The sequence below is a fragment of the Heloderma suspectum genome, chromosome 5, assembly GCF_057233095.1.
Source record: "Heloderma suspectum isolate Gila_16-S chromosome 5, 16-S_ref, whole genome shotgun sequence".
Taxonomy (NCBI): Eukaryota; Metazoa; Chordata; class Lepidosauria; order Squamata; family Helodermatidae; genus Heloderma; species Heloderma suspectum.
In genome coordinates this window covers 34378900-34403089 of record NC_139462.1, presented here as the reverse complement: position 1 = coordinate 34403089, position 24190 = coordinate 34378900, and the positions used below count along the sequence as shown (strand labels likewise).

The 24190-nt window shown below is 41.6% G+C and overlaps 1 protein-coding gene across 1 annotated transcript; it reads left to right on the top strand.

Annotated features, from left to right (window-relative positions):
- On the top strand, positions 1-23276 carry UBE2D3 (ubiquitin conjugating enzyme E2 D3). Its single transcript, XM_084855737.1, has 7 exons — positions 1-164; positions 15826-15889; positions 16480-16511; positions 18215-18292; positions 19581-19686; positions 20581-20674; positions 22423-23276. The coding sequence occupies exons 1-7, from the start codon at positions 141-143 to the stop codon at positions 22466-22468; spliced, it is 444 nt and encodes a 147-aa protein (XP_084711863.1). The 5' UTR covers positions 1-140; the 3' UTR covers positions 22469-23276.
- The last annotated feature ends 914 nt before the right edge of the window (positions 23277-24190 follow it).

Sequence of the window (24190 nt, the reverse complement as noted above, 5' to 3'; positions counted from 1 at the left end):
AGGGAGGGAGTGCGGCAGCGGCGGCGCAGACAGGCCCGACGAGGCGGCGGCGAAGGAGGAGCAGCTATCGCAACCCCCGGCCGCGGCGGCCACCACCACAGGCACCCACGCAGCGACACTCGCCCCTCGCGGCATACAGGATGGCGCTGAAACGCATCAACAAGGTGAGCGAGGCGGGGCAGCTTCTGCCGGCGCCGCGGACGTGAGGACGGCCGCGCGGGAGAAGCCTGCTCTCCTCCGGGACTTCCGCCTTGGCTTCTGCAGGGGACTTGGTAGCGGCCCGTGGTGGCGCTCGCCGGGTGGAGGTGGCAAGCCGAGGAGGGCGCGCGGTGGGGAGCGGGTGGTCGGATTCCCCACTTCCTCGCCCTGCCGGGCCGGGCCCTGTGAAGGGAAGCCGCCCCTCTCCTGCCTCGGCCTTCGGGGTAGGCCTTTGGGGCGGTGGCGGGCGCGGGGCGTCGCGGCCGTGCGTGGGGGCCCCGGGTGTCTTCGTGCTCGTACATGTCAGCTCGGCCCTCCTGATGATGAAGGCGATCGCTTCGAACCTGGTATTGTTGTCATTACAAAGCCTGCCATTCCCGTGACTTTCGAGCCAGGCCCGATGCGTCGGGGAGGGAGGTGAGAGGAGAGAAGGGAAGGGTACGTTAAAACAGCCCCGTGGAGTGTGTGTGCGTGTCTACGTGTGGAATCCGGCCCCCCATCCATCGGCTCCTGTTTCCTGGCCGGGAACTTCTTTCCCGCATTGTAAGATGGCGGCTGGTTTGCCTAGTTCAGGCGCTTCCCGGGGATCTCTTTCTCTCTCTCGCTCTCCTCGCCAGCTTCAGCGATACCATGACTGACACACACACACGCACATCCACATTTTCGGCCGCCTCAACGGCAGCTGCCGATCGCTTGTGCCCTGTTCCCGGTCCCCGTCTCCCAGGCCCCTTTTGTTAAATGCGGAATGTAGGTCTTTTGCCTCCGTGCTTGACAAGGAGCGGAAGTATGTGGTGGCCGCGGTGTGTGATGCATCGAGAATTTCGTTCTTGCACAATCTAGAAGGAGGGTGGAGTAACTAGCTAATTTGAAATGAGTGTCGTGGTGAAGGAAGTCAACCCGTATTCCGAGTGGAAGGCCTGCTTGCGGTGATAGAGGGTGCGGTTTAGGTAACTTCGTCACCCTTCTAGTTTCGCTGGTGACGTTCTTGTAAACCGAGGGATCACAGTTGAAGTTAAGTATTATAAGCGTGGATCATGGAAACGTGACAGAGGTCTGCTTCAGAAGCTTAGCTGTTCAAAAGTTTTGGAATCTCTGGCCACCGTTTTTAAAAACAAAACAAAAACCCAAACCTGGTTTCAATTATTATAGGTAAAGTGTTTGAATTAAGTGAATAGCGGGACACCTTTTCCACAAGTGTATTTGCTGAGGTTCTGGTGTTGGTGCTAAACAAAATACAGCTTCCAACTTCCCACTTCCACTGCTGGTGTGTTCAAACAGAATTAATATTAAATCAAATTTTAATAATAGCTTCTGGTGAGCTGGCTTTCAAACTTGTTTCCCCTGCAGTAAAGCATAACAACTCTTAAGGGAGTCGCCCAGGTTTAATTAGTTTTGTCAACAACATAGAGGCAAAATGTTTAGTAGCCTGATTCTGAAGTGCTTTGCTTATTAGCTGTGTATGTGTAAGGAAAATAGGCTCACTAAAGTCTGTGACAAAGTGGGTACTGATTCTACTAGTATTTCCATTATACCATATCTTATTTTCGGAATAAGACTAAAGTATCACACTTGCGGGGTGGCAGCTCAGGGCAAGATCCTAACTTAATCATACTTAGAGTGGACACATCAAAATAATGGGACTTCAGTTAGTCATAAGTAACTTAAGTCCCATTGCTTTCAGTGGATTTGCCCCAAGTATGACTAAGTCTGAATCCAACCCATAGCTTTTGAAGTTCAGCTTCTACAGATAAGAATAAGCTCTTAGGAGCCAAAGTCTATAGTTTGAAGTTGGGACACTGAACACTTTAAATTGCCCAAGTTAATTGTATTAATCTTACCCAGTGTTGACTTAAATCTATGCATTTGTAGTGTTCTTGAACTCCTATGAACCAGTAGTGAGAGCTCATGTTCCACTTCTACCTAGTCCACCCAGGGTGTGATGAACCTACATTTTGATTAGTGACATAACTTATTGTCATGTGATTACATTTTTCCATGCAATTTAAAATCTGAAACTTTTCAAGAGCTCAAGATAGAACTCATGGCCAAAACAAGAAATAAGAATGTGAATTGGGTCAAGGAGTATTACACGGAGTATTGTGAATTAGTAAGGGTATTCCAGTTTCAAGTAATAAACTTGCATACCATGTTCAGTACCTTATTCTTATATAAAGATCTTGTAGTATCCAATATTGCCCTACCTAGAGTAGACCCATTGAAATGAATAAAACTTAAGTTAGTCATGACTGATGTAAGACTCATTCATTTCAGTGGGTCTACTCTATGTAGGACTAAACATTGGATACTACTCTTATAATCCTGCTATCATAGTAAATGCTTGTGTAGCTTTTCTTGGAGTTATTCTCACAAATGTTAAAGTATAATATGTTAGTGGAAGTCTTACAGGTGCATTTCCATATTTGGCTAAGAACCCTTCAACTACTGTAATCAATAGATGACTTAAATTTACTTGGCACATCTACATCTTGAACTATACCATCTTAGGCCAAGAGTTCTTCCTACTACTGAACAACTAATTAATTATGGATTTAAATTGTGGTCTTGTCTAAGGTATAAGTTACATTTAAGTAAAGCACTAACTTTTGGAGTATTGCAGTAAACAGTTGTCAGCTTTATATCTTCATTATATTGGAGGAATCCTTGAGGTAACCTACAGATTGATAAGCTGAAGATTTATAAAATTGTGCCCTATTGTAAAATACATACTCACCTTAAAAGAATCTTTTGGATAACTTATTGTCATTCTTGAGTTAACACAGCTGACTTAATGGAACAACACATGTGAGACTGGCCCATCTTATACTTATGGACCTTCAGTGTGGAATGAAATTCAATTTTTTGAGTATTGATCATGATGTATGTTTAGCTTGCTCATTTCTTCAGTTTAGGTGAGTTAAACAGTTCTTTTAAAGTACTAGAATTTCACCTTGTGTGTGTTGGTCCATCCCATCATAAGGCTTTGTGTTGTGAAAGAATAGTATTTGAAAGTCATGAACTAAAATAGAAAATGAAACTTTATGTCTGTTTATGTAATTTGAATAAAATGTGGCCTAGTCACGATGTTAAACTTTGATACTTGACTAAATCTTCAAAATGGCGAAATGACCCCTGCAGAATTAGCTTTTCCTTGCCAATCTTTGGCTGCTAACCATTTACCAAAACTTGCTTGAAATTTCATTTTTATCCTACCCTTTCTTCAAGGAGCTCAAGGCAGTATGTGACTCTGTTCGCATATAACAACCAACCGTGGGTTAAGCAACACATGGTTATTTGGGGATGCATGGAAGCAAGTGGCCTCGTGACCACTTGCTGCTTGTGCTTTGTTTCCATATTACAAAAACAACCCGTTCCTGGGTTGTGCTCCATGACGTGTGAACCCAGAACTCTGGGGTGTTGATGGAGAAACATCCCAGAGTTTTAACCCAACAACAAGCTATGACTTAAAACCTCTGTGTTGTTTCTCCCTCAACAACCCAAAGTTCTGGGTTTGCACATCATGGAGCACAATCCAAGAACAGGTTGTTTTGTAATCTGGAAATAAAGCAGGAGCAAGCTCCTGCAAGCCCCCAACAACCTATGGGTTAAACAACCCATGGGATGTCATTGCATCTGAACCGGGCCTATATGTCTCCCTCCACTTTCTCATTTCAAAAATACTGGTGAAATAGGTTAGAGTGAAAAGGAGTGACTGCCCCAAAGTCAGCCCATGAGTTTAATAGTTGAGTAGTGATTTAAACCTGGGTCTCTCCAGCCCTAGTCCAGCATTCTAACCACTACACCACATGATGCTTAGCCAGTTATGTTTATACTTGATAATTCTCTGTTCCTTATTAAATTTTGTCTTATCTCTTGGTTATCCTCTTGAATTCTGTCTTCTGAAGTACCTCATCTTTAAAATTTAAAGCAAGTGTTGTCCATGAGTCATTTCACAAATGACCCCCGTCCCTCCTAGTGTGGTCCAAGTTACTTTTAGTCCATATACATCTCCAAGAATCCACCCCCAAACACTTTAGAATTCTTTCCAGTTTGCTCACCTTGTATATGCTGACTGCTCTGAGGCTGTTTACATTAACATTTCTTTGACTCATTTCTCACATTTGGTGGGAATATCTAGTACCTGAGGACCACATGTTTAGCAACTAAAAATGCTCTTATTGGGCTTACCTTCTGATTATGTAGCTGAGTCCAGTTAGCTGGGTCCAATTAAAAATGAGATGGAATCCCTGAAACTTACAGGAACTGAGAATCATGTTTACTCTGATGCAAACTTTGGCCCGATGGGGTGAAGTTTAGATACCTTATTGACTGTTCTCCTTGTTATATTAGTTAAATTATGGAGAACGGGAAGCAGATTTATAGTCCAATAAGATGCATAAATGTGGTCTCCACCGCATGATCTTTTTTCTCAGTGGTACTGAAAGCAAACAGGTGGCAATTTCTTTGAATCTCTCATTTAAAGACATATTCATTAGCTTTTTGAGATCATTGGAATACGTGTTTCTTGAGCAAATAGTGTAGTGATCAGTATCTACTTAAATGGCAAACTGCCATGTCACCATTAACTATGCATTCAGCTGTCTTCATTCTTTGTTACCTTGAGCTGTCTTGCATGCCACTCCAGCATCTGGTTTCCTGCTGACATTGCATGATGTGCCAGGTTTACTTTATGATTTTCCTTATCTTCAGGTACGTCCATCCAGAAATACCATGAGGTTCTGTTGTTTTGCCCCCCTGTGTTTTCTGTCTATGCCAGACAACACTTGATCCACAGCAGGGGTTGGCAATTTCTGGGGCTTGTGCAGGCCACCCTCGCTGCTGAAATTGCCCCTGCTGCTAAATTTGCTGTGGAGGCAACAAAGTTCACTACAAACTTAGAAGGAAGCTAAGTGTCTAGGGAGCGTGCACCTTGTTTACAAGCAAAATCACACTTCCGGGATGCTTCCAGGAATGTGATTCTGCTTCTAAATAAGGTGTGCGCTCCCTATGCACTTGGTTTTCTTTTCAAGTCACCGCTTTTTTGCCACTGCTGTGGTAGCAAATTCAACAGCATGGCCATGCACCCCCTGGAAAAATGCCAGGGAGGGCCACATATGGCCCATGTGTTGCCCACCCTGATCGACAGTAATTCTGGTCTTGGGACTCATCTATACACCCAGTACAACATTCCTGGCAGTGAAACAGATCATTTCACAATTGGTGGGGTGAGCATTCATATACTCAATAACATAAAAAAATTAGATGTTAATTGAAAGCTAGCACATCAGGAAAGTGTTCTCTGAGTGGTTTTCCCATTCAGGAATTCCCATGTAGAAAACGACCAAACCAAATATGCAGTCCTTCACCTGTAGTATGTGATGGAGCAGCTTTATTTAGATATGCTGTTGTGTTCATACTTTGACTTTCCTGAGTCATTCTTCTGAAAAATAGTACTTCATGTTTGTTTAGATGCCTGTTAATAGTTAGGTAGATGGCAAAATAGGACTAACTCAACTCCTTAGTGTGATTTTACTACTGCTTACTGTTTTCTTGTCTGTATAATCTGTTAAGGTTCAAAGCTGTGCACAACACTAATGGGAGTGTTGTGCTGCCCACTGTTTAGTCTACATACTGCTCTCACTAGCTTAATATGGTTGCTAAGTAAATGCTTATAGCTAAAATGGAAACAAGTTCCATTAGGAGAAAAAAATACCAGCCAGTACAATTACAGGAAATAAGAAGCTGCCTTATACAGAGTCGGACCATCTATCTCAGTCTTGACTTACTGATTTGCAGTGGCTCTCCAGTGTTCCCGACAGGATCTTACATGGAGATATGGGGGGTTAACGGTGGTGTTTTGCATGCAAAGCAGGTGCTCTACCACTGAATTATGCCAAATTTCAAGTTTGTAATAGCTGGATAAAACCTTAAAACAAGTAATACTAGAACCCTTAAAATCTACCAGTCTGAAAACAAAAATCATAGCATTGGAAGGGACCTTGGAGGCACTTCAGTAGCAACAATCATTAATCATATATTGACAGTTCTAAATGAGTGTTTTGAATCTTATATTTTTGATAAGTTGCATTCTACTTTGTAGTTACTAGCCCATGGGTTCTTACTATCTGCCTACACTAAAAAAAACACACACCTTCAATTGCAACTTCAGAAAGCTCCTATAACAAATTGCTTGGATATGATAGTAATTTGTCCGAGCTGATCAGGCAAGCGACTACTTACAAGCCTCGTGTATACAGGTTAATGCTGGTTTTGAAAACAGTTTGAGTCTGAAACAGCAGAATTGTGATGGTTCTAAGCAAGAAAACTGCCTCCAGCACTCAGATATGCCAGCTTCAATTAGAAAAATACATCTCACTTATTAACCATGATAACTGGGTCTTGAAAGCTTTCCAGATGGTTTTGTGGCAGCGGGTTCATACTTACCACTTAAAGTCAGGTCTTTTCCTTAAACTTCCTTCACTGAAGTGCAAGCTAGTATATTATGGAACGAATGGTCTACACATTTCTGCTGGCCTTCGCAACCACAAGTTCTAATGGCTACCAAGACTCTGGCCCTTGCAGGAGATGGTGGGTCTTGTGCTTGCCACCAGAGGTGCTTGGAAGGCAAGCTGGAGTACATCAATGTCATGTTGTGCTGCTGACGTGCTTGGAGTACAGAGTGCAGCATGACATGGATTAGCCCCTAGCTCCCTCCCAGCTTGGGAAGAGGGCTTCCCAGAGGAATTCCGGAAAGAGTGAGCAAATTTGCAGACCCTTGCCAGCAGATCATAGAAAAAGCCTGTAGTCTGTAGCTGAACATTTCCCCCCAAAATATATATAGAATTTATATGGAAGTATATCGAATCTACTGCACCATGTGTAATGTGCATTTAAACTAGTACAAGATTTATAATTGTATGCAATGTTTGGGTGAGAATTATTACTTCCTTGCATAAAGAACAAAAACCTGTAAACCTGAGCAAAAGCTGTTAAACTGTACACTGAGTAGCATATGTAGAATGGAATGTTTCATTCCTGATTTGGATTGCTGAACAAGGACATGTGATTAGAATAGTTCAAACTGATGTTGAGTATCGGTATTAATTTCAGATAATCATATTGACATACCTAGGTCTTAAACACTTTTTTTGCATTCTCATGTAACCTTGCAAGGGCATCAAAATCATGTTTCAAAAGTACTTTCACTACTATCACTTCAGTGGAGCCCATGAAATCTTATCTTTTTCCAATTAATGAATTGGAAAAACGTACTTCTTCCTGCGTTTACATTGGAAAACATCGTTTCCTAGAAGTCACTTTCTGCTGAGCTGTCAACAGAAATTATTTTTCCTTTCAACTGGGTAAAATCCTGTTGAAAGTGAATCTGTTGTTACTCAACCTGAGCAATGAACAACAGGTTAGAACAGTGTTTCCTAAATTCTTCCAACTTGGTACCAGCTTCTAAAACTCTACCTTCTGCCTGACCTACAGATTCTAACACCATATAATCTGTTCCTCAGGGGGGTGTAGTACATATAGCCTATTGCTGCATTGAAGGACACATGGATTGAGATACTAATCTCAACATTGGCATTAGAAAAAGATCTCTCTGACCCCTCCTAAAGCCATGTGCAGGAAGTGGTGTGAGGCAGTGAGGGCACAGTCACCCTTCACATAACCAATGAGGTTTTGCACTAGGGGGCATTTAAGCCACCCAAATCTTGGTTGGTGTGGAAGCTGCTGCTGCTGCCACCACCTCCTGGATAGTATTCCTCCCTGCCTTGCTGTGCCCTACAGTTTAGTAACCACCAAGTTAGGGGGTAGAGTACACTAATCCTGAGTAAGCTAAAGCATCCATCCTTGTGGCTGTTAAGGATAATAGAATGAGTAAATATTTGGATGAGGATAATGGAATAAGTAGTCGTGTACCCTCCAGTGAAACTAGTTTTAATGGCGTTAATCATTCATGCTGTTGACAATTCTGTACACCAATTGAAACGTATATACATCAATTGAAATATATACATCAATTGAAATATATACACATCTGTAGTTACCTAGCTTATTAGTAATAAGTTCTAAAGCACTCTAAAGGAGAAGCCATAGCTTACCAGTAGAGTATGCTTACATGCATAAGGTTCCTGTCCAGTCCCCCAGCACTTCCTGTTAAAAGGATATCGGATAGCTGGACCTGGAATGCTCCTGTCAGAATATAGTACAGGCCTACGTGGATAGTCTAACAGTGTATAAGGCAGCTTCATATATGTATTCTTCTGTACTTCCCCGTTGTTAATTGTTACTTGGAGGCTTAGCTAATGCAGACTCATCCAAGTCTAGTTATTCCTGCTCCTAGCTTGCCTTGCAATGCAAACAGCAGTAATTGGTTTAGTTACTACTTCTTTCTATCTAATCATAATTAGAGCACCCTTGTCCCTTCCTTCCTCTTTCACTTCAGCATCATGATCTTGGGATAGGAACTAAACATGCATTCTGAAGCTCAGTGCATTAGCACAATATAGTGTACCTAAGCTCTCTTAATAGGGTAGTATGATGTGGAGGTAATTGCAGTTGATATAATCTTGGTTGTAATTACTCTGGATTTAACAGCAGTTTTCTTTTCCAAAAGTTCTGTCATCATTACTGTTGTAAAGATTGGAGCATGTTGGTTATTACAAAAGCTGCCAACTGTAGAATGTAAAGACAAATTGGCTATACAAGTTGTGTTGTAAAAATTGAAGTGGGTGGACTGAACTGCCCTAGCGCTGGTTCTCAAACTGTGGTTCCCACCCCCCAGGGAGTCACATAGTTCCAGGAAGGGCTAGGATCCTAAAGTAAGTGGTAACTTTGTCCCGTACCAGCCAATATTTGAATGGCTTGAATGCCCCTGGCAGAGGAACCTCGTGAATCCACATTGGATTGTGTGAGGTAATTTGAATCTTGACTGCTTCACTCTGCTAGGAAGAGCTACTACTTTGTTCAGGTTTCCTGTAGATGGTTTCTGGAGGGGGTTGGAGGTCTTTTCCTTTTCTAATGCTGCTGTTGGGATTAGTATCTGGTCTACAGATCTTTGCATGCAGCAGTAGCTTATGTGCACAGATCAAGACAGCTTTATCATTGACCAGGGAGGGAGAAACTTTTGGAAGAATTTAGTATCACATTGCTCTTGGACTTGTTAAAATTGTGTCTTGGAAGGGATCTTTTTTCCTTAATGCACATTCATGCATTCTGGCATGGAGATGGCTCAGTAGGGAAAGTGAGTCACAGGAAGATGTGGACAGGATTTAATGGAAGCTATATAGGAGTGTAGAATGTTGCATACATGGTCCAAAGGCCTCTGCCAGAGCTAATGTTCTGGTTCAAGCTTCATTAACATATCAGTACTCTGGTACTATATTTAAAATTCAAGCTATTAATACAGTGATGTAACTGCACAGGGGCTGGCCGCCAATTCTTTGCTTGCCCGTGTTACTTCACCACCACTATCCTCATGCTTTTCCCAGTTTAACTCCTGTGTGCATGCACATCAGTGCATGGATGAGGGAGTTGATTCTCCTGGATTTTTATCTGGGGACAGCAGTGGGATTAAGGCTGTGCTATGGAGGATATACACAATGGATGTGCCTGTAAGGCTGAACTAATATTTTGTGTAAAAAGAAACTTGATGTTTGTTCTTTGACGTTCTTATGCTTTTACTGTCCACTTAGTGGAGTATGTGTCATTGAATGATTGGTATTAATGTGGTATTTAGAAATGGGCAAACCAGTTCAAATTGGGAGTTCAACTTCTCATGCTTTCTAAACATTAAGTTAGAATGTTGCTATGGAATTGTAAGTTTCTCACCTTTAGCAGTAAGTCCAGGGTGGTTATATACAGATATAAATGTATTAGAATGTTCTTCAAAGCCTATTTAACACAGAGTTGTATGCTGGTTAGGGTTGTCTTAATTCCTACTTACTTTATGCACCAAAAGAAAATTAGAACCACTCATTTCAGTTTTCATTGGTAAAGAATGTTTGTGAGTTGTGGGTAAGCACTAATTGTACGGGAGATATATAGCTACAACCTGTGGTTTGAGAAGTATGACTTCCTGCATACAACTAACTGCCCAATAACTGACAATATTCATGAAATCAGATACAGTGGCTAGGATGCGAATATTGTTGGTTCTGTGTGGCTAAAGATTGTTCGGGCTACAACCAGCCTCCCTTTCTTCCTCCTTCTCCCTGCCCCCAATTTTTGGCAAACTCCATGTGAAAACTGAGGGTATTTGCACAGGCAGTTTAATATTATGTAGAGACATATTACGTTTGACATTATATGTGTTCATTGTGGGGACGGGGAGATCCACTAAGTGAGTACAGAGCTTGTGTTAGCCTAAAGTAGCCTCTTGGAACAGTCCATATCTCCCAGTCAAATGAAATAGCCTGCAGCTATAGAAATATATATAGGGCCGCGGTGGCTTAGTGGTTAAGACGCTGAACTGCAGACCAGAAGGTCAGCAGGACAGCAGTTCGAGACCTGAGTGCCGCGTGACGGAGTGAGCTCCCGTCTTCAGTCCCAGCTCCTGCCAACCTAGCAGTTTGAAAGCAAGAAATTGCAAGTAGATAAATAGGTACCGCCTCGGCAGGAAAGGTAACAGAGTTCCGTGCACCTCGGTGTTCAGTCACGCCGGCCACATGACCACGGAAGCGTCTTCGGACAGCGCTGGCTCTTCGGCTTAGAAACGGGGATGAGCACTGCACTCTAGAGTCGGACACGACTGGTTGGGGACACCTTTACCTTTACCTTTTATAGAAATATATGTGTACATTTCCAATAATCTCACATGGCTGCAGCTTCACTAAAGATTGTGTGTATACATTGGCCCCCTAACATCCCTGTTAGAAATAGCTTTTACTCCAGAGCCAACTTTCATAACAGCAGTTACTTTTCTGAAGTTTGTGTGCTTTTGTAGCACAGAATAAGTCTTGAAACATGTCTGCCTTCCGCTTTGTTAACTGTAGGAGGCAGAAATTAGAAATTTACACTTCTGCTTAAATTAATAATTTTCCTATTTTTTTTTAGCTTTAAACTAGCACACATCCCCAAACTTAAAATGAGTTTGTTTTGCGGCAGGTTTTTTTGCAATACATATATTTTGGAGTGGTGTCTAAACTAAAGATACTGAAATATCAGAACCAGTTTATTGAAAGGGTATACATCTAATTTTATACTGGCCAAAATAAGCATGTCACTTCGGCACTGAATTATTGTCTCTTGGAAGCTTTTACAGAAGCCGTATTACCTCTTGAAGGCACATGATTTACATGAATTCTAGAATCCACAGTTGGGGAATACTCTTATTAGGGCAACCCTAATTGTTTACATGAAATTGTCAGCAAACTTTCAAGATCTAACAGGCAAGATGATACAACAAACAGGTGGGGAGAGAAGAGGGGAAAAAAAGGCTGACTTGAGGTTGATGTCTGCATGGTCGGTCTTAAGGTGGAATGGAGGAAGAGTTGCAGGCTTAAATGGATTATACTCTACTAGGTGTCATGCAGGTTTCAGATTACATCTAGGACTGTTTGGACAAATGTGTAACGACTGTCCTGTTTTTGAAAATATAAAATGGAGTACTTGAATTTGTCTCCAGTCTTAGTTGAAATGCACAAGTTCCTTGATAAATAGAGAACAAAAGTAGTACTTGATAGAGAACAAAAGTAGTACTTGATAGAGAACAAAAGTAGTACTTGATAGAGAACAAAAGTAGTACTTGATAGAGAACAAAAGTAGTACTTGATAGAGAACAAAAGTAGTACTTGATAGAGAACAAAAGTAGTACTTGATAGAGAACAAAAGTAAAGATTAACATTACAGTTTTTATTTTAGCAAAGCTAGAGATTAATTTTAAGTAGTGTACTAGGTTTTTAAAAAGGCCAATTGGGTGGTGGTATTTGGAGGGAAGAAAACCCTCAGAGTAAATGTCCCATCTTCAGGTGGTAAATACTTACAAATATCCTTTTCTTGGGCAAAGCGCTCAAGTGGGTGGTGGCTCTCCTGGATGAGACTTATTTACTGGTTCCTCTTGTCTGGTTTTGGTGCACAAACAGTCTTGGTTGCCCTCGATGGATGATCTGTGCTGGGAGAATGACAGTGTGATTGCAACTCTGCTAATGCTCTTGGACCTCTTGCTGGCTCTGACACCATTAACTATGGTAGCCTTCTGGATGTGTTATCTGGGTTTTGCAACACAGTGTTATAGTGGCTACCTGGGGGACTAAATCTAGAAGGTGGTGGTTGAGGACTACTGCTAACACTATGGCTTTTATGTTATGGGTTCCTCCTTGTGTGGTTCCCCTCCCCACATGCTGTTCATCATCTACATGAAACACCTAACTGAGGTCATCTGGAGTAAGGTGGAATCAGTACACTGAAACCTATTCTCATCTGATTCAGGTGAGGCAGTGGAAACTTTGAATTCTTGCCTGGATTCAGTAAAGAGCTGAATTGGGGCTGACAAGATTAAAGTGCTATTGATGGGTGATCTGTCTGCCCAGGAAGGTGGAGGTCAACCTGTCCTGGACATGGCTACACTTTCTCTGAAGGTGCAACTTCATGGTTTGGGGTGCTAATTGATCTAGCTTTATCACTGGAGGCCCTGGTCGCTTTTGTGGATTTGTAGTACCTGTTACCAGCTTAAGATATGCATGAATTGTGACTCCTTCTGTACAGATGGCCTAGCTGTACAGATGGCCTAGCATAACTGGAGGGCTATGTCTAAACTGGAGGGACATAGCCCTCCAGTTTAGACTATGTGTTATACAAGGGGATTGCCTTCAAAGACTTCCTTGAGACTTCACTTGGTTCACACTTCAGCTGCTAGACCGCTAACCTGGACTGGTCCTAGGGAACATGGCGTGCCAGTTCCAAAAACCTACATTTACTTATTTTATTCATTTTTAAAAAACATTTCTATACCACCCAGTAACCAAAACCTTCTGGCGGTTCACAAAAATTACATTGGTTTCTGGTCTGTTTAAAGTCCTATATGGACTGCAGTCTGGGTGGTTGAAGGGCTGTCTATTCCCACATGTACTTGCCTGTGCATTGAGATTTCTGTCAGAAGGCCCTACTTTGGATGCTCCTGCCTTTTGAACTTAGGTGGGTGGTGATCTGAGAGAAGGCCTTTTTGGGTGTGGTATCCATCTTTAGAGCCATCTCCCCAGGGAGGTTCCCCTGGCATCCATTCTGTCTTGTTGCCAGGCAAAGTCCTTTTTTTATTTTCGTAGGCCTTCTTAAGCATTAGATAATATAATTTTAAGAGCTGCTTTTCCATTTTACTGCTAGCTCTGAGAGCATTACTGAAGGGTGAAAAATAAATGTGTGTGGGCAAGTGAACTTGTAAAAAAAACCTAAAAGCAGACAAACCTCGTAATTTATTCCTGGCCCATAAGATTTCTGGACTTAATTGCAAGGCTTGGCTAAGAGGCTGAGTATTGTGGATTATAGATTTGTGGTGAGGTCTACTGTTCACAGTGTTATGAATTAAACAACAAAGCACTGATCCAATTAATTGGATTCTCTGTTTTGTAATGCTGTGATCTATAGCAAGGATACTATTATTAGTTCTTAGTGGAAGTTTTATCTATAGTAAAACTTAGATGCCATTTCTTTGGGTTGTTATGCTACAGCAGGGGTCGGCAACATGTGAGCTGGATGCAGCCCAGACCTCCTGCCAAATTTGCCATCACAGTGGTGGTAGTGGTAAAAAAGCAGTGATTTTGGAAGGAAACAAGGCATGTGGGGAGCATGCAACTTGTTTGGAAGCAGAATTCTGCTCCTGGCAGCCTCCCAGGAGCATGACTCTGCTTGTAAACAAAGCACGTGCTCCCTTGTTTGCTTTGAAAGCCACCAATTGGGGGGGGGGGGCACTTCAGCAGTTTGTGAGGGAGGGTGTAGCTTCTGGTGGTGGTGGTGGTGCAGCTGCCTGACCATCAGAGGTTGGCTACCCCTGTGTTACACTAACATTCAAAGAAGGCATCTAAATTGTGGCAGATGTCATAGGCCAGTCCCACAAATGCTGTCTTTGCACAAGAGTTTACTCTGGGCTTCTTCACATGGGAGTTTTTATCCTGCTATTGAGATTGGTTATTCATGGAAGTTTGCGGGCCCGTTAGATGACGTTGTCAACTTCTAGGGCGTCTCCTGCATTAAATGACCTTTATTCCATTTTTTAAAAGATCGGAGATAATGCGCTATCAAATTACCACACTTGAGTTCCACCCTCCGTGAAAAAGGAAAAGACACAATAAGAGGAGCTAGACCAATGAAACATATGGAAGACTCAGATAAGGAGGAGAGTGGGGAGGGAGCACATGTAAAAGGAGTCTATCATGATCCTGCATTTAAAATGGAAGCAGAAAGCCCCGTTTTAAATGTGTAGAGATGCTCTCTGAAAGGCCCCAAACATATCATATATGGCAAGAGATTGTAAAATGCAGAATATTGAGGAAGTTGGTATTTTGATTTTTCTCTCTTATGTAGAACAGGGGTGGGTAACACATGGGTTGCATTCAGCCCCCACTGCACACCCAAAGTTTTTTTAAAAAAATGTTTTTAATGAAAAAATGGCATTCTCTAGCTGCTATGGAGCACCTAAAGGGTTATAGTTAGCTTGTGGTTTGATGCTGAATTCTGGCAGCAAGCTGGAATTTTTACTTTTAGAGAGGGGGCCTTTTGGAGTGTGGCTCACTGAGGGCTGGAAATGGTCCCCAGACCTCCCATAGTTGCCCACCCATGAGGTAGAAGCTAAAGTGCTTTTGCAAGAGGCAAATTCTGCTTTTTTAGTACCCAGTTTTCTACAAGGAAACATTGAACTACATGACTCTTATGGGTTCCATTGCTGGAATATACTGCTTGCTACGGATGCAGTTCTAATGCACAAATACAGTGAACACACAAGTATTATAGCTATGTGTATAAAAGCAAGTAGAGTTATTTGGAAGTGATATATTTATTTGCTAATGTTAGTTGAAGTACTGAAGACAAGAGTAACTTCTGAAAGTTCATGTTGCAAATCCTATAGCTTGCTTGTGCTCTGTAAGCAAGCCACCATGTACAGCCATGAACCTTAGTTCATGATTTAATTTGAAGACTTCCAAATTAAAGTTTGGCTGCTTCTGAACTCCAGTGTAGATTTGATGAATGGACGGGGGTAAAGATGGGGAAACATTGCTAGGTGGCAAGGTAGTTGTGATAATGTCACTGAAGCTTGTCCATCACATTTTCGACTGATGCCTTGGTAGCAATGCCTACCAACATCCTAGCAATACTTCCCTTTCTTTTCACACTCTGATTCCAGTATAGATACATTACACTACCTTTTTTATGGCTTGGCTGTATGATGAAAGTGCCCCAACAAGCTTTCCACAGTGGGGCTTCCTTTGACTCATGAGTGCTAAGCAATCAAGCTGCATATGTTTGCAGTCTCTGTGCTCTGCCTCCATTAATTGTGTAAGAGGACATTGTTTTATGAATGTGTGGAACAATTACCCATTTGGTATGGGATGACATTTGAAAGAGTTACAATACTTTTTGTGCAAGGGACAGAAATGTGGCATGTTCTGAAAGTATTATTTCTTGTTTTAGGAACTTAGTGACTTGGCCCGTGACCCACCAGCTCAGTGTTCTGCAGGCCCCGTTGGAGATGACAGTAAGTAATGTACAAGTAAATTCGGACTTACCAAACCAGGGGTGCAGAACCTCAACCTGCAGGCCTAATCTGGCCTGCCAGGCTCCCCAATCTGGCCCCTGGAATCATGTGCTCCTCCAGGGGGCTGGGCTTAGTAACAGTGGAATCAGCAGTGTTACCTCAGATCCAAGATAACAGCAGGGATGTGGGCCGGTGGAAGACTTGGCTGGTGCCAGGAAGAGCAACGGCTTTTCCTAGCACTGGCCAGGTTGCTTTGCGTGGTGCCCCCATGGAGATGCTGGCTGCTGTGCAAAGCCAGGGACTTGGCTGGCACTGGAGTGAGCAGCTGCTCTTCTAGTGCCAGCTAAGTCCCTTTCTCAGGCTGAAAGCGGCATAGAACTCAGTGCCTCTCTCACCATGGAGAAAGGCTAAAATGGGTGGGGCAATGATGTCTGTAAGTGTGGTCATACCCTCTGATGTATTCCAGCCTATGGAGGGCTTCATGGGGGCAACCAGTGTGACCTCTTTAAGTTTCTGTTGGGGAAGAAACCATTTTTAAAATCCTGACTCTTGTTCTTTTTTCCTTCCTATGCCTCTCCCCCACCCCCCAGTGTTTCATTGGCAAGCCACAATTATGGGTCCTGTAAGTATTGCACTTATATGAATGTTAATTCTAAAATGAAGTGTTTGCAATTCTTCTTCTAGAAGGGCACTTTCTCTGTTCTGAACATATTGAAGTAAAAAGGCTATCTTGTGAAACTTTGTTTACAGTATTGTCAGCACCTTTCATACACCAGCTAACTTATCCAGTGAAGTTATTGCTCTGTGTTTCTCATTCTGGGGAGCGAAGAAGACCACCAATATCTTGAGTGCTTGTTTTACATACTCCTGCATCTGCCCTGAAAGTACAGAATCTTTGTTGGTATCACCTCTTCCTCAGATTGAATCCAGTAGATACTTATTTACTTTATTATTTCTGTACTGCGTGCCACCAAAATGGATCCCAGAGCATTTTACACAATTAAAAATCACAATAAACCCACATAATATAACTAGCAGATAAACAGAACCATTGGCAAGATTTAAAATGCCTAAAATGTCAAAGCCTGGGAGAATTAATAAAAAAGGGTTTTAGTTGATGCTTGGAAGAAATCTGTGTTGGTGCCTTGCAAGTAGGGGTGCACGAAAGCCACTTACCTGGTCTCGCAGCTTGCTTCGCGGTGGGGGGGGAGGCACTTCGCTGCTCCCCCCGAAGTTCAGGCCGGGGGGGGGGGGGGAGGCTTCCCACCTTGCCCGGCCGAAATTCAGGCCGGGGGGGAGGCGCCTCGCCTCGCCCGGCCACGAAATAAAAAGTTAAAAAAAAAACAACAACCCCGTGATAGGCTACGTGATGATTAATGTAGCCTATCACGGCTAGATCTGCAAGTCAGCCGTGATAGGCTACGTTAATCGTCACGTAGCCTATCACGGGTGACTTAAAAAAAAAAAAAAAGCGCGTACGGCTAATGGCAGCCCCCATAGGGAGCCGCCATTCACGTTCCGTCTGTAGTCTACGTAAAGATTTACGTAGACTACAGCGACCAAATAAGGAACGTGAATGGCGGCTCCCTATGGGGGCTGCCATTAGCCGTACGCGCTTTTTTTTTTTTTAAGTCACCCGTGATAGGCTACGTGATGATTAACGTAGCCTATCATGGCTGACTTGCAGATCTAGCCGTGATAGGCTACGTTAATCGTCACGTAGCCTATCATGGGGGCGTTTTTTGTTGTTGTTGTTTTTTACTTCTATTGGAATGGCGACGGTGGCAGCCGGTCAAAAGACCGGCTGCCACCTCTGCCCCTGTCGAAGACCTGACGAACCGCCGCCAGGACCTGCCGCCGGGAGGGACATTCGGGAAAGGTAAGTCCCGGGGGGGGGGGGGGGTCGGAGAATTTCTCCCCGAAACTACTTCGGGGGGCCGAACACGTTGGCACTCGGCCCCCCGAAGTTTCGGGGAGAAATTCTCCCCCATCCCTACTTGCAAGCCTTTCTAGGGAGTGTGTTCGATAAATGGTGCTGCACCCCTTTCCAGTTACATGTCAATAGGTATTACTGGAAATTTCCAGGTCTCTTGAACAGGCAGAAAAGGTTGAAGTTGGTGTATTCCCATATGTACTCCCGTAGTAAACTTGTGAAACTGAGCTTTAAGTGTTGAATATTAAGCCTCTTGTTACAGATAACTTTCCTTAGAGTTGGCTGATATTTAGTCTTCAAGAAGAAGTTGGTGCTAGTATGTTTATTCAGAATTCTATGGTTCCTCCTAAAATTCCTAACTTGATTTGATTCTGAATTTCTTTCTTCAACAGAATGACAGTCCATATCAAGGCGGTGTTTTCTTCCTGACAATTCACTTTCCTACAGACTATCCTTTCAAACCACCTAAGGCAAGTATAATTTTGGAGGAAGCTTCTTAAAATACTGAAGTTCTGTGTAGACAGGTGAATGCTAGGCCATAATCTAAAGAAAGGAACATTGTTCTGCTATTTTTGCTACAGCACTTGGTGCCTAAGAGGTGAGGTTCTCTGGCAAAAACCGGCAACCAACACTCTGGTTTGCATGCTAATCTTGCCCATGTCACTTTCGATTGCCCAATATTCAAATGTTGTTAAAAAGATCCCACAATTCAAATAATGCAGACTCATAATCCATATAAATCTGACTTGGTTCAGTTTACAAAAATTGGGTAATTACATGAAGCTTTTTGTTTGTCCAGCAATTATTGAAAGTTTCTTCAACCAACTACCATAATGTTTGTTGGAGCAGTATCCAGTGTGCCTCTACCACTAATGTTAATTACATTGTGCCTAGTGTAAGTGACCTCTACTGCAGCACTAATAGCAGTTGCTGGCGGTATGGGTTTCCCCTGGTAGTGTCGTATTGGGTACTTCCCTTTGTGACTTACTTTGGTGTTATAAAGTATGAACACCTATACAACTAGTTCTGTGCACCCAAAGGTGCTTCAGCTTCTCTTTTGAAACAACAGATGCCCATGTTGTATAGCAGACTACTTATGCTTCTGCAATTCCCTTCAGTCAGTCACTAGTATGCCCAGGAAATGTTAAGCAAAAGTGGGCTACTGTTGGAAGAAAGATACTTGTCTGTTTTGGGAGTTGGTTGAGGAAATGCCTACCTTTTTCTAGTGGGAAGAGCCATGTGACTGTTTTCAGTTTAGAAAAAAAAAAACCTGTACCCCAAGTATAAAAAAAAAATAGGGAATTGCTGTTCTAAAGAGTTCAGGTAGCACTTTTAGTGAAAGAAGGGGTAATAGCTCTTGTCAGATTTGACATATTCATCCACAATGATTCCTAAAATACAGAGTTAACTGACTTTGTTTCTGGTTAGAAGATTTCAGAGGCTTGACTATATGAAATAACATTATTATGGCAGCTTGCCATAAGTATGTCCCTCACCTTTTCATATAACTCTGAACATATACATCAGCTGTAAATATTTAGAATTTGTATGCATACATACACATAATTGTGATCCACATGACTGAAACTTAAGGATTTAACCCTCGAAACACCAAAGGTCAGTTCACAGATCAAGAAGATTTAACACATGCACAACTTTTCCCCTTTAGCTTCAATAAGTAGCATTGTGTGTACTCTGAACACTTTGACACGTGGCATCTTTAATAGCTAACTGCAGACTGGTGTATATTTCTTTTAGGTTGCATTTACAACAAGAATTTATCATCCAAATATTAACAGTAATGGCAGCATCTGTCTCGACATTCTAAGGTCACAGTGGTCTCCTGCTTTAACTATTTCTAAAGGTAAGTGGAGTATTTGGGCAAAAGTACCGTAATTGGTTTCATAAAGTCTTGCATTTTTGATCTTCTGTTACCGAAAGAGGCAACTTAAAACAAGTTCTTTCTCCTCTCCCCCACCCCCAGCGTGTTATTTGAGTGTTGCTTTGCCTTCAGTTTATCATTCTTCACTACTGAAATTTGCAGTGTATATCTATCTAAAACTATATGCTCTTTTAGATATTGGGTTGTAACTGATATTAGAGAGAAACTAGCTTATAATACATGAACTTCTCAGCATATGAAACTGTAACATATTAAAGTAGTGATGCTGAAGTTGAGGGGCACTTGGATTTGACTTTAAAGCCCTACACAATTTGCTGGCAAGCCAATACTGATGTTTTCAGAAGTTCTTTTTTAATATAGAGATTATTGACACTTGCTTCATTGGTATATCTCTTTGTGATACTGATAAGTGAAGCTTCCTAGAAAACCGTCAACAGTGCTTTGGCTAAAGGGGAATCTCCATAGAGAATAATGATTCTTGGTAAGGAGAAGTAGGCTTTATATCTGAAGATGGATTAATCACATGAGTGTACTATGTCGTGTGTGGTAGAATTAAAAGTGTTGAAGAGGTTGAGAGGAATGAATATGGCTATTAGAACTGATAACCCTAAAAAAAGCCTTCAAACTAACTGCTTTGTAATTATCAGCAAAGGAAAGATCAGTTTTGTATAAGTGGCTTTAAATGAGCATGTAGCTGTCATTGCAGCCAACTTATTCAAGCTCAACTTGTAACCAACCTTTTGGCAATAAAGTATAAGAACGTACACATGCAGAGGAAGAAAATTAACTTGTCCGTTGATTAACAATTTACAGTCCTTTCTTAGCTCTCACTGTAAATGCTACTTTTTGTTGCAGTTCTCTTATCCATTTGTTCACTGCTATGTGACCCAAATCCAGATGATCCCCTAGTGCCAGAGATTGCACGTATCTATAAAACAGACAGAGACAAGTAAGTATAGCTCCCTTGGGAAGATTGATTCAGTAGAGAGATGGTGGTTAGAGCACAGCTGAGTCACTTCTTCTCTTCCAGAATTGGAGACTTAGGTAAAATGTTCTGGTTTTTTATATCCAGAAGGCTCCAAGAGAGTGCTAGAATGGGAATTAGAATTTAATATGGCCAAAATGTTACATTCCTCTTATAAGATTATTATGGAACAGATGAGAAACAACAAATAACACACTATATTTGAGTTTGAGGAGGTGGGAGGGAGTGCAAGCTATTGGCTACTCTCATGACTTAATTATTGCCTTCTGTTTTGGTCTTAACTGTGGTTGCATCAAAACTACCCATTAGTTTTAGAACTGCTTTCTGCTTCAAGTTGGCAATTAAATCTTGCCCAGATAGACTTAAGAGGGATCTATTGGCTTGTCTTTGTTACTAAATATACTTATCCAATTAGGTACAATAGGTTAGCGAGAGAGTGGACAGAGAAATACGCTATGCTGTAGGGTAAGACTGTCTGCACTTCATGGTGCGTTAATGATGTGGGGACTTCAGCACTTGAGTGCAGCATGCTTTAAGGCACTGGATTAACTAACAAATAAAAGAATGTACCAGTTACTGAAATACAAAGTTTAATGGCTTGATCTGTATTCAGAGTGAGAAACCTATTTTTGCATGGGCAAACAAGTATAGCCAAATATAAAAGACCGTTTTCTAGATCTATCTTGGTTCTCAAACTTTCTGGTAAGTATTTTTGGTGGTACATCAAAGAAGATGCCCTTGGTCATAAATCTAATCCAAATTGTTGAGCAGATGAAATTCAGAGTTCATGACGTACAAAACCTAGTAGGCATGTATAGGTAGACACTAACATAATAACTGAGCATGTAACTATAGCACTGGCTATTTCAGTGGAGTGCTGCACAGCTCTCTCAATACCCCTGGGTTTTTTTTAGAGAGGCTGGATATATTTAGTGTTAAAGGACTTGTTTGTGCTGTTTGAAAAAGTTTGGAGTTTTGTGCTACCTGCTATAACATCATAACTGAACATCCACCCGTACATGCACATTAAGCTGTGTGTTCTAATATGCAGTACTTATTATAAACTAGATAAAAATGGCATGTGTGCTTTGCCCAGAGTCCTCTGTAAATCTAGTTCAGTGATCAAGAACAATCCTAAAAGTACTAGTATGTTGGCTGGGGGTATTTCAAGGTAGTTGGTTTGACTATCCTCACCCCAGTGTCACAGCTGTTCACAGGGCCAAGTTTGTAGATCGTTGGAATTGGTGCAAGTTATACTTCTTGATTTGTGCTATTTGGATTACTTTGGATCGGATAGGAAAAAATGGAAGTATAGGGATGCCAAGTCAGGAATTCGAATTTCTTATATTCCATTTCTGAATAAACTGGGTTGCTTTGTTTGGAGATGGAAATTCAAGCATTTCTAGATATATGAAACTAGTGAACTGCTCTATATAGTATCAAATCTAAAGTAGATTCTCCACATCATCATCAGCAAGTACTTCTCTTTGCTACACTTTTGAGTTCTCTCCCTGTGGGATCTGAATGTAGTTTCTGCTTGAAAAGCTTATGTTTCTAGGTTTCATTTGAATATATCTAGTTCTTTGCTAATGCTGGTGTAAATGAGCATGTTCCTGGGAAGTTGAAAGTGACTTTAATGTGTGGAAATCCCTTACATTTTTATTGGCGATTGTGGTTTTGCTGATTTTGCTTAACATGTTTTCCTTTTACAGGTACAACAGAATATCTCGGGAATGGACTCAGAAGTATGCCATGTGATGCTACCTTAAGTCAGAATAACCTGCATTATAGCTGGAATAAACTTTAAATTACTGTTCCTTTTTGATTTTCTTATCCGGCTGCTCCCCTATCAGACCTCATCTTTTTTTTTTATTTACCTCTATCCATTCATGCACATGCTCACCTGAGAAGACTTTAGCTCTTCCAGCTTTGGACAATAACTGCTTTTTAGAATCTGTAAAGTAGTTATACAAGAACAATTGCCCAAGATTCAGAATTCTTTAAATGGAGCATGTGTGTTGTGGCCAATGTCTTCACTCTAACTTGGTTATGAGATCATTCCTCACTGCTCTAACAGTTCTACTGAAGATATCACCCAAAGGGAGGGGAGATGGATGTTCAGATTGCTCACATCACAGGAAATAACATTGCTATAGCATCATCCATCTTTTTTTAAAACCTTCCAGTGTTAGAGACTGAGGTTTCATGACATACTTGTGCTCATAACTGGTATGGCTGGAGAATTGGTACAGAACCTGTAGCATCAGCAGAACAGAACACGTGATGTATCTTATGCATGTCAATAAAGGAATGACCAGTTCTTGTTCTACAGAGAATGGAAATTGGAAGTCCAACATCCCATGTATTCCAAAATAGGGCCTCGGAACATTTTTGTAACTCATTTAAATTTTGTTAGGATGCTTGGAGCTATTAGTTAATCTATCTTCCACAACAGTTTAATATAGCACTGAATAAATGATGCAAGTTGTCAATGGATGAGTGATCAACTAATAGCTCTCCTAGTAATTGATTTTATTTTCTTCAATAAAGTTACATAAACCAATGAGTTAGCTGCCTGGATTAATCAATATGGGAAACAAAATCTTTTGTAAAAGCAAAGGTGGTTTTTGTATATACTTGTTGGGATTTGCCTCATTGTTTGACATCAAATAATGAAGTGAAGTTAGTAGAGTGAACCTTTTGCCATGTTCAGTTATAATACTTGGTCTGTGTTCAGGTTGACACATTGATCAGCCCTGGAGTATGCAGAACTAATAAGCTAATCTAGTAGTGTAGACTTTAGTGTGCTACACAAGGTACTGGGAGCCAACAGTTCAAATATGGACTTGGAACCCAGCTGATATATGTACTGGTGTATTGTGGAAACCTTTCCAGATGCACCCAGCTTGTTGACTGAGAAGCTGTTCTTCACCTTGTACACTTGACAGCTGAAAGATCTTTATGTGGGAGTAATGAGGCAAAAATTGCAAAATAAAGTACTGTTTTGATGTGGGAATTGTCATGAGGTTGTGTTGAAGTGACTTTTCTATGTGGGATGTTTGCTTTCCATCAAAGGACTACCATGCTGCCACTTAACGTTAATGAACATTTTTGCTGCAGTGGCCACTTTCATTTCTGGTGACTACAATGAATGAATAAAGTCATTGCTACTGGGTTTTTTGTTATGAGAAGCACTGTCTTGTGCCACTCATTCTTCTTGATCTTGTTGATAAGGTATCTTACCTTTCTCCTCTTCCTAAACTCATGGTTTTGTCTCTATCGTTGTCTATAGCTCAGCCCTTTCTAGTCCTGTACTATCAGTTTGTTGCTCTGTGACTTCTAGCTCCACTTTTGGCACTGCTTATAGTTCTGTGCATCCGAATTTCTTGTCTCCACATAATTGTGGAAACCTAGATGTAAAATAAATGTTGAACTGTAACTTTTATAAAAGTGGAATATGTAGTTTGCCCATGGTTTGTT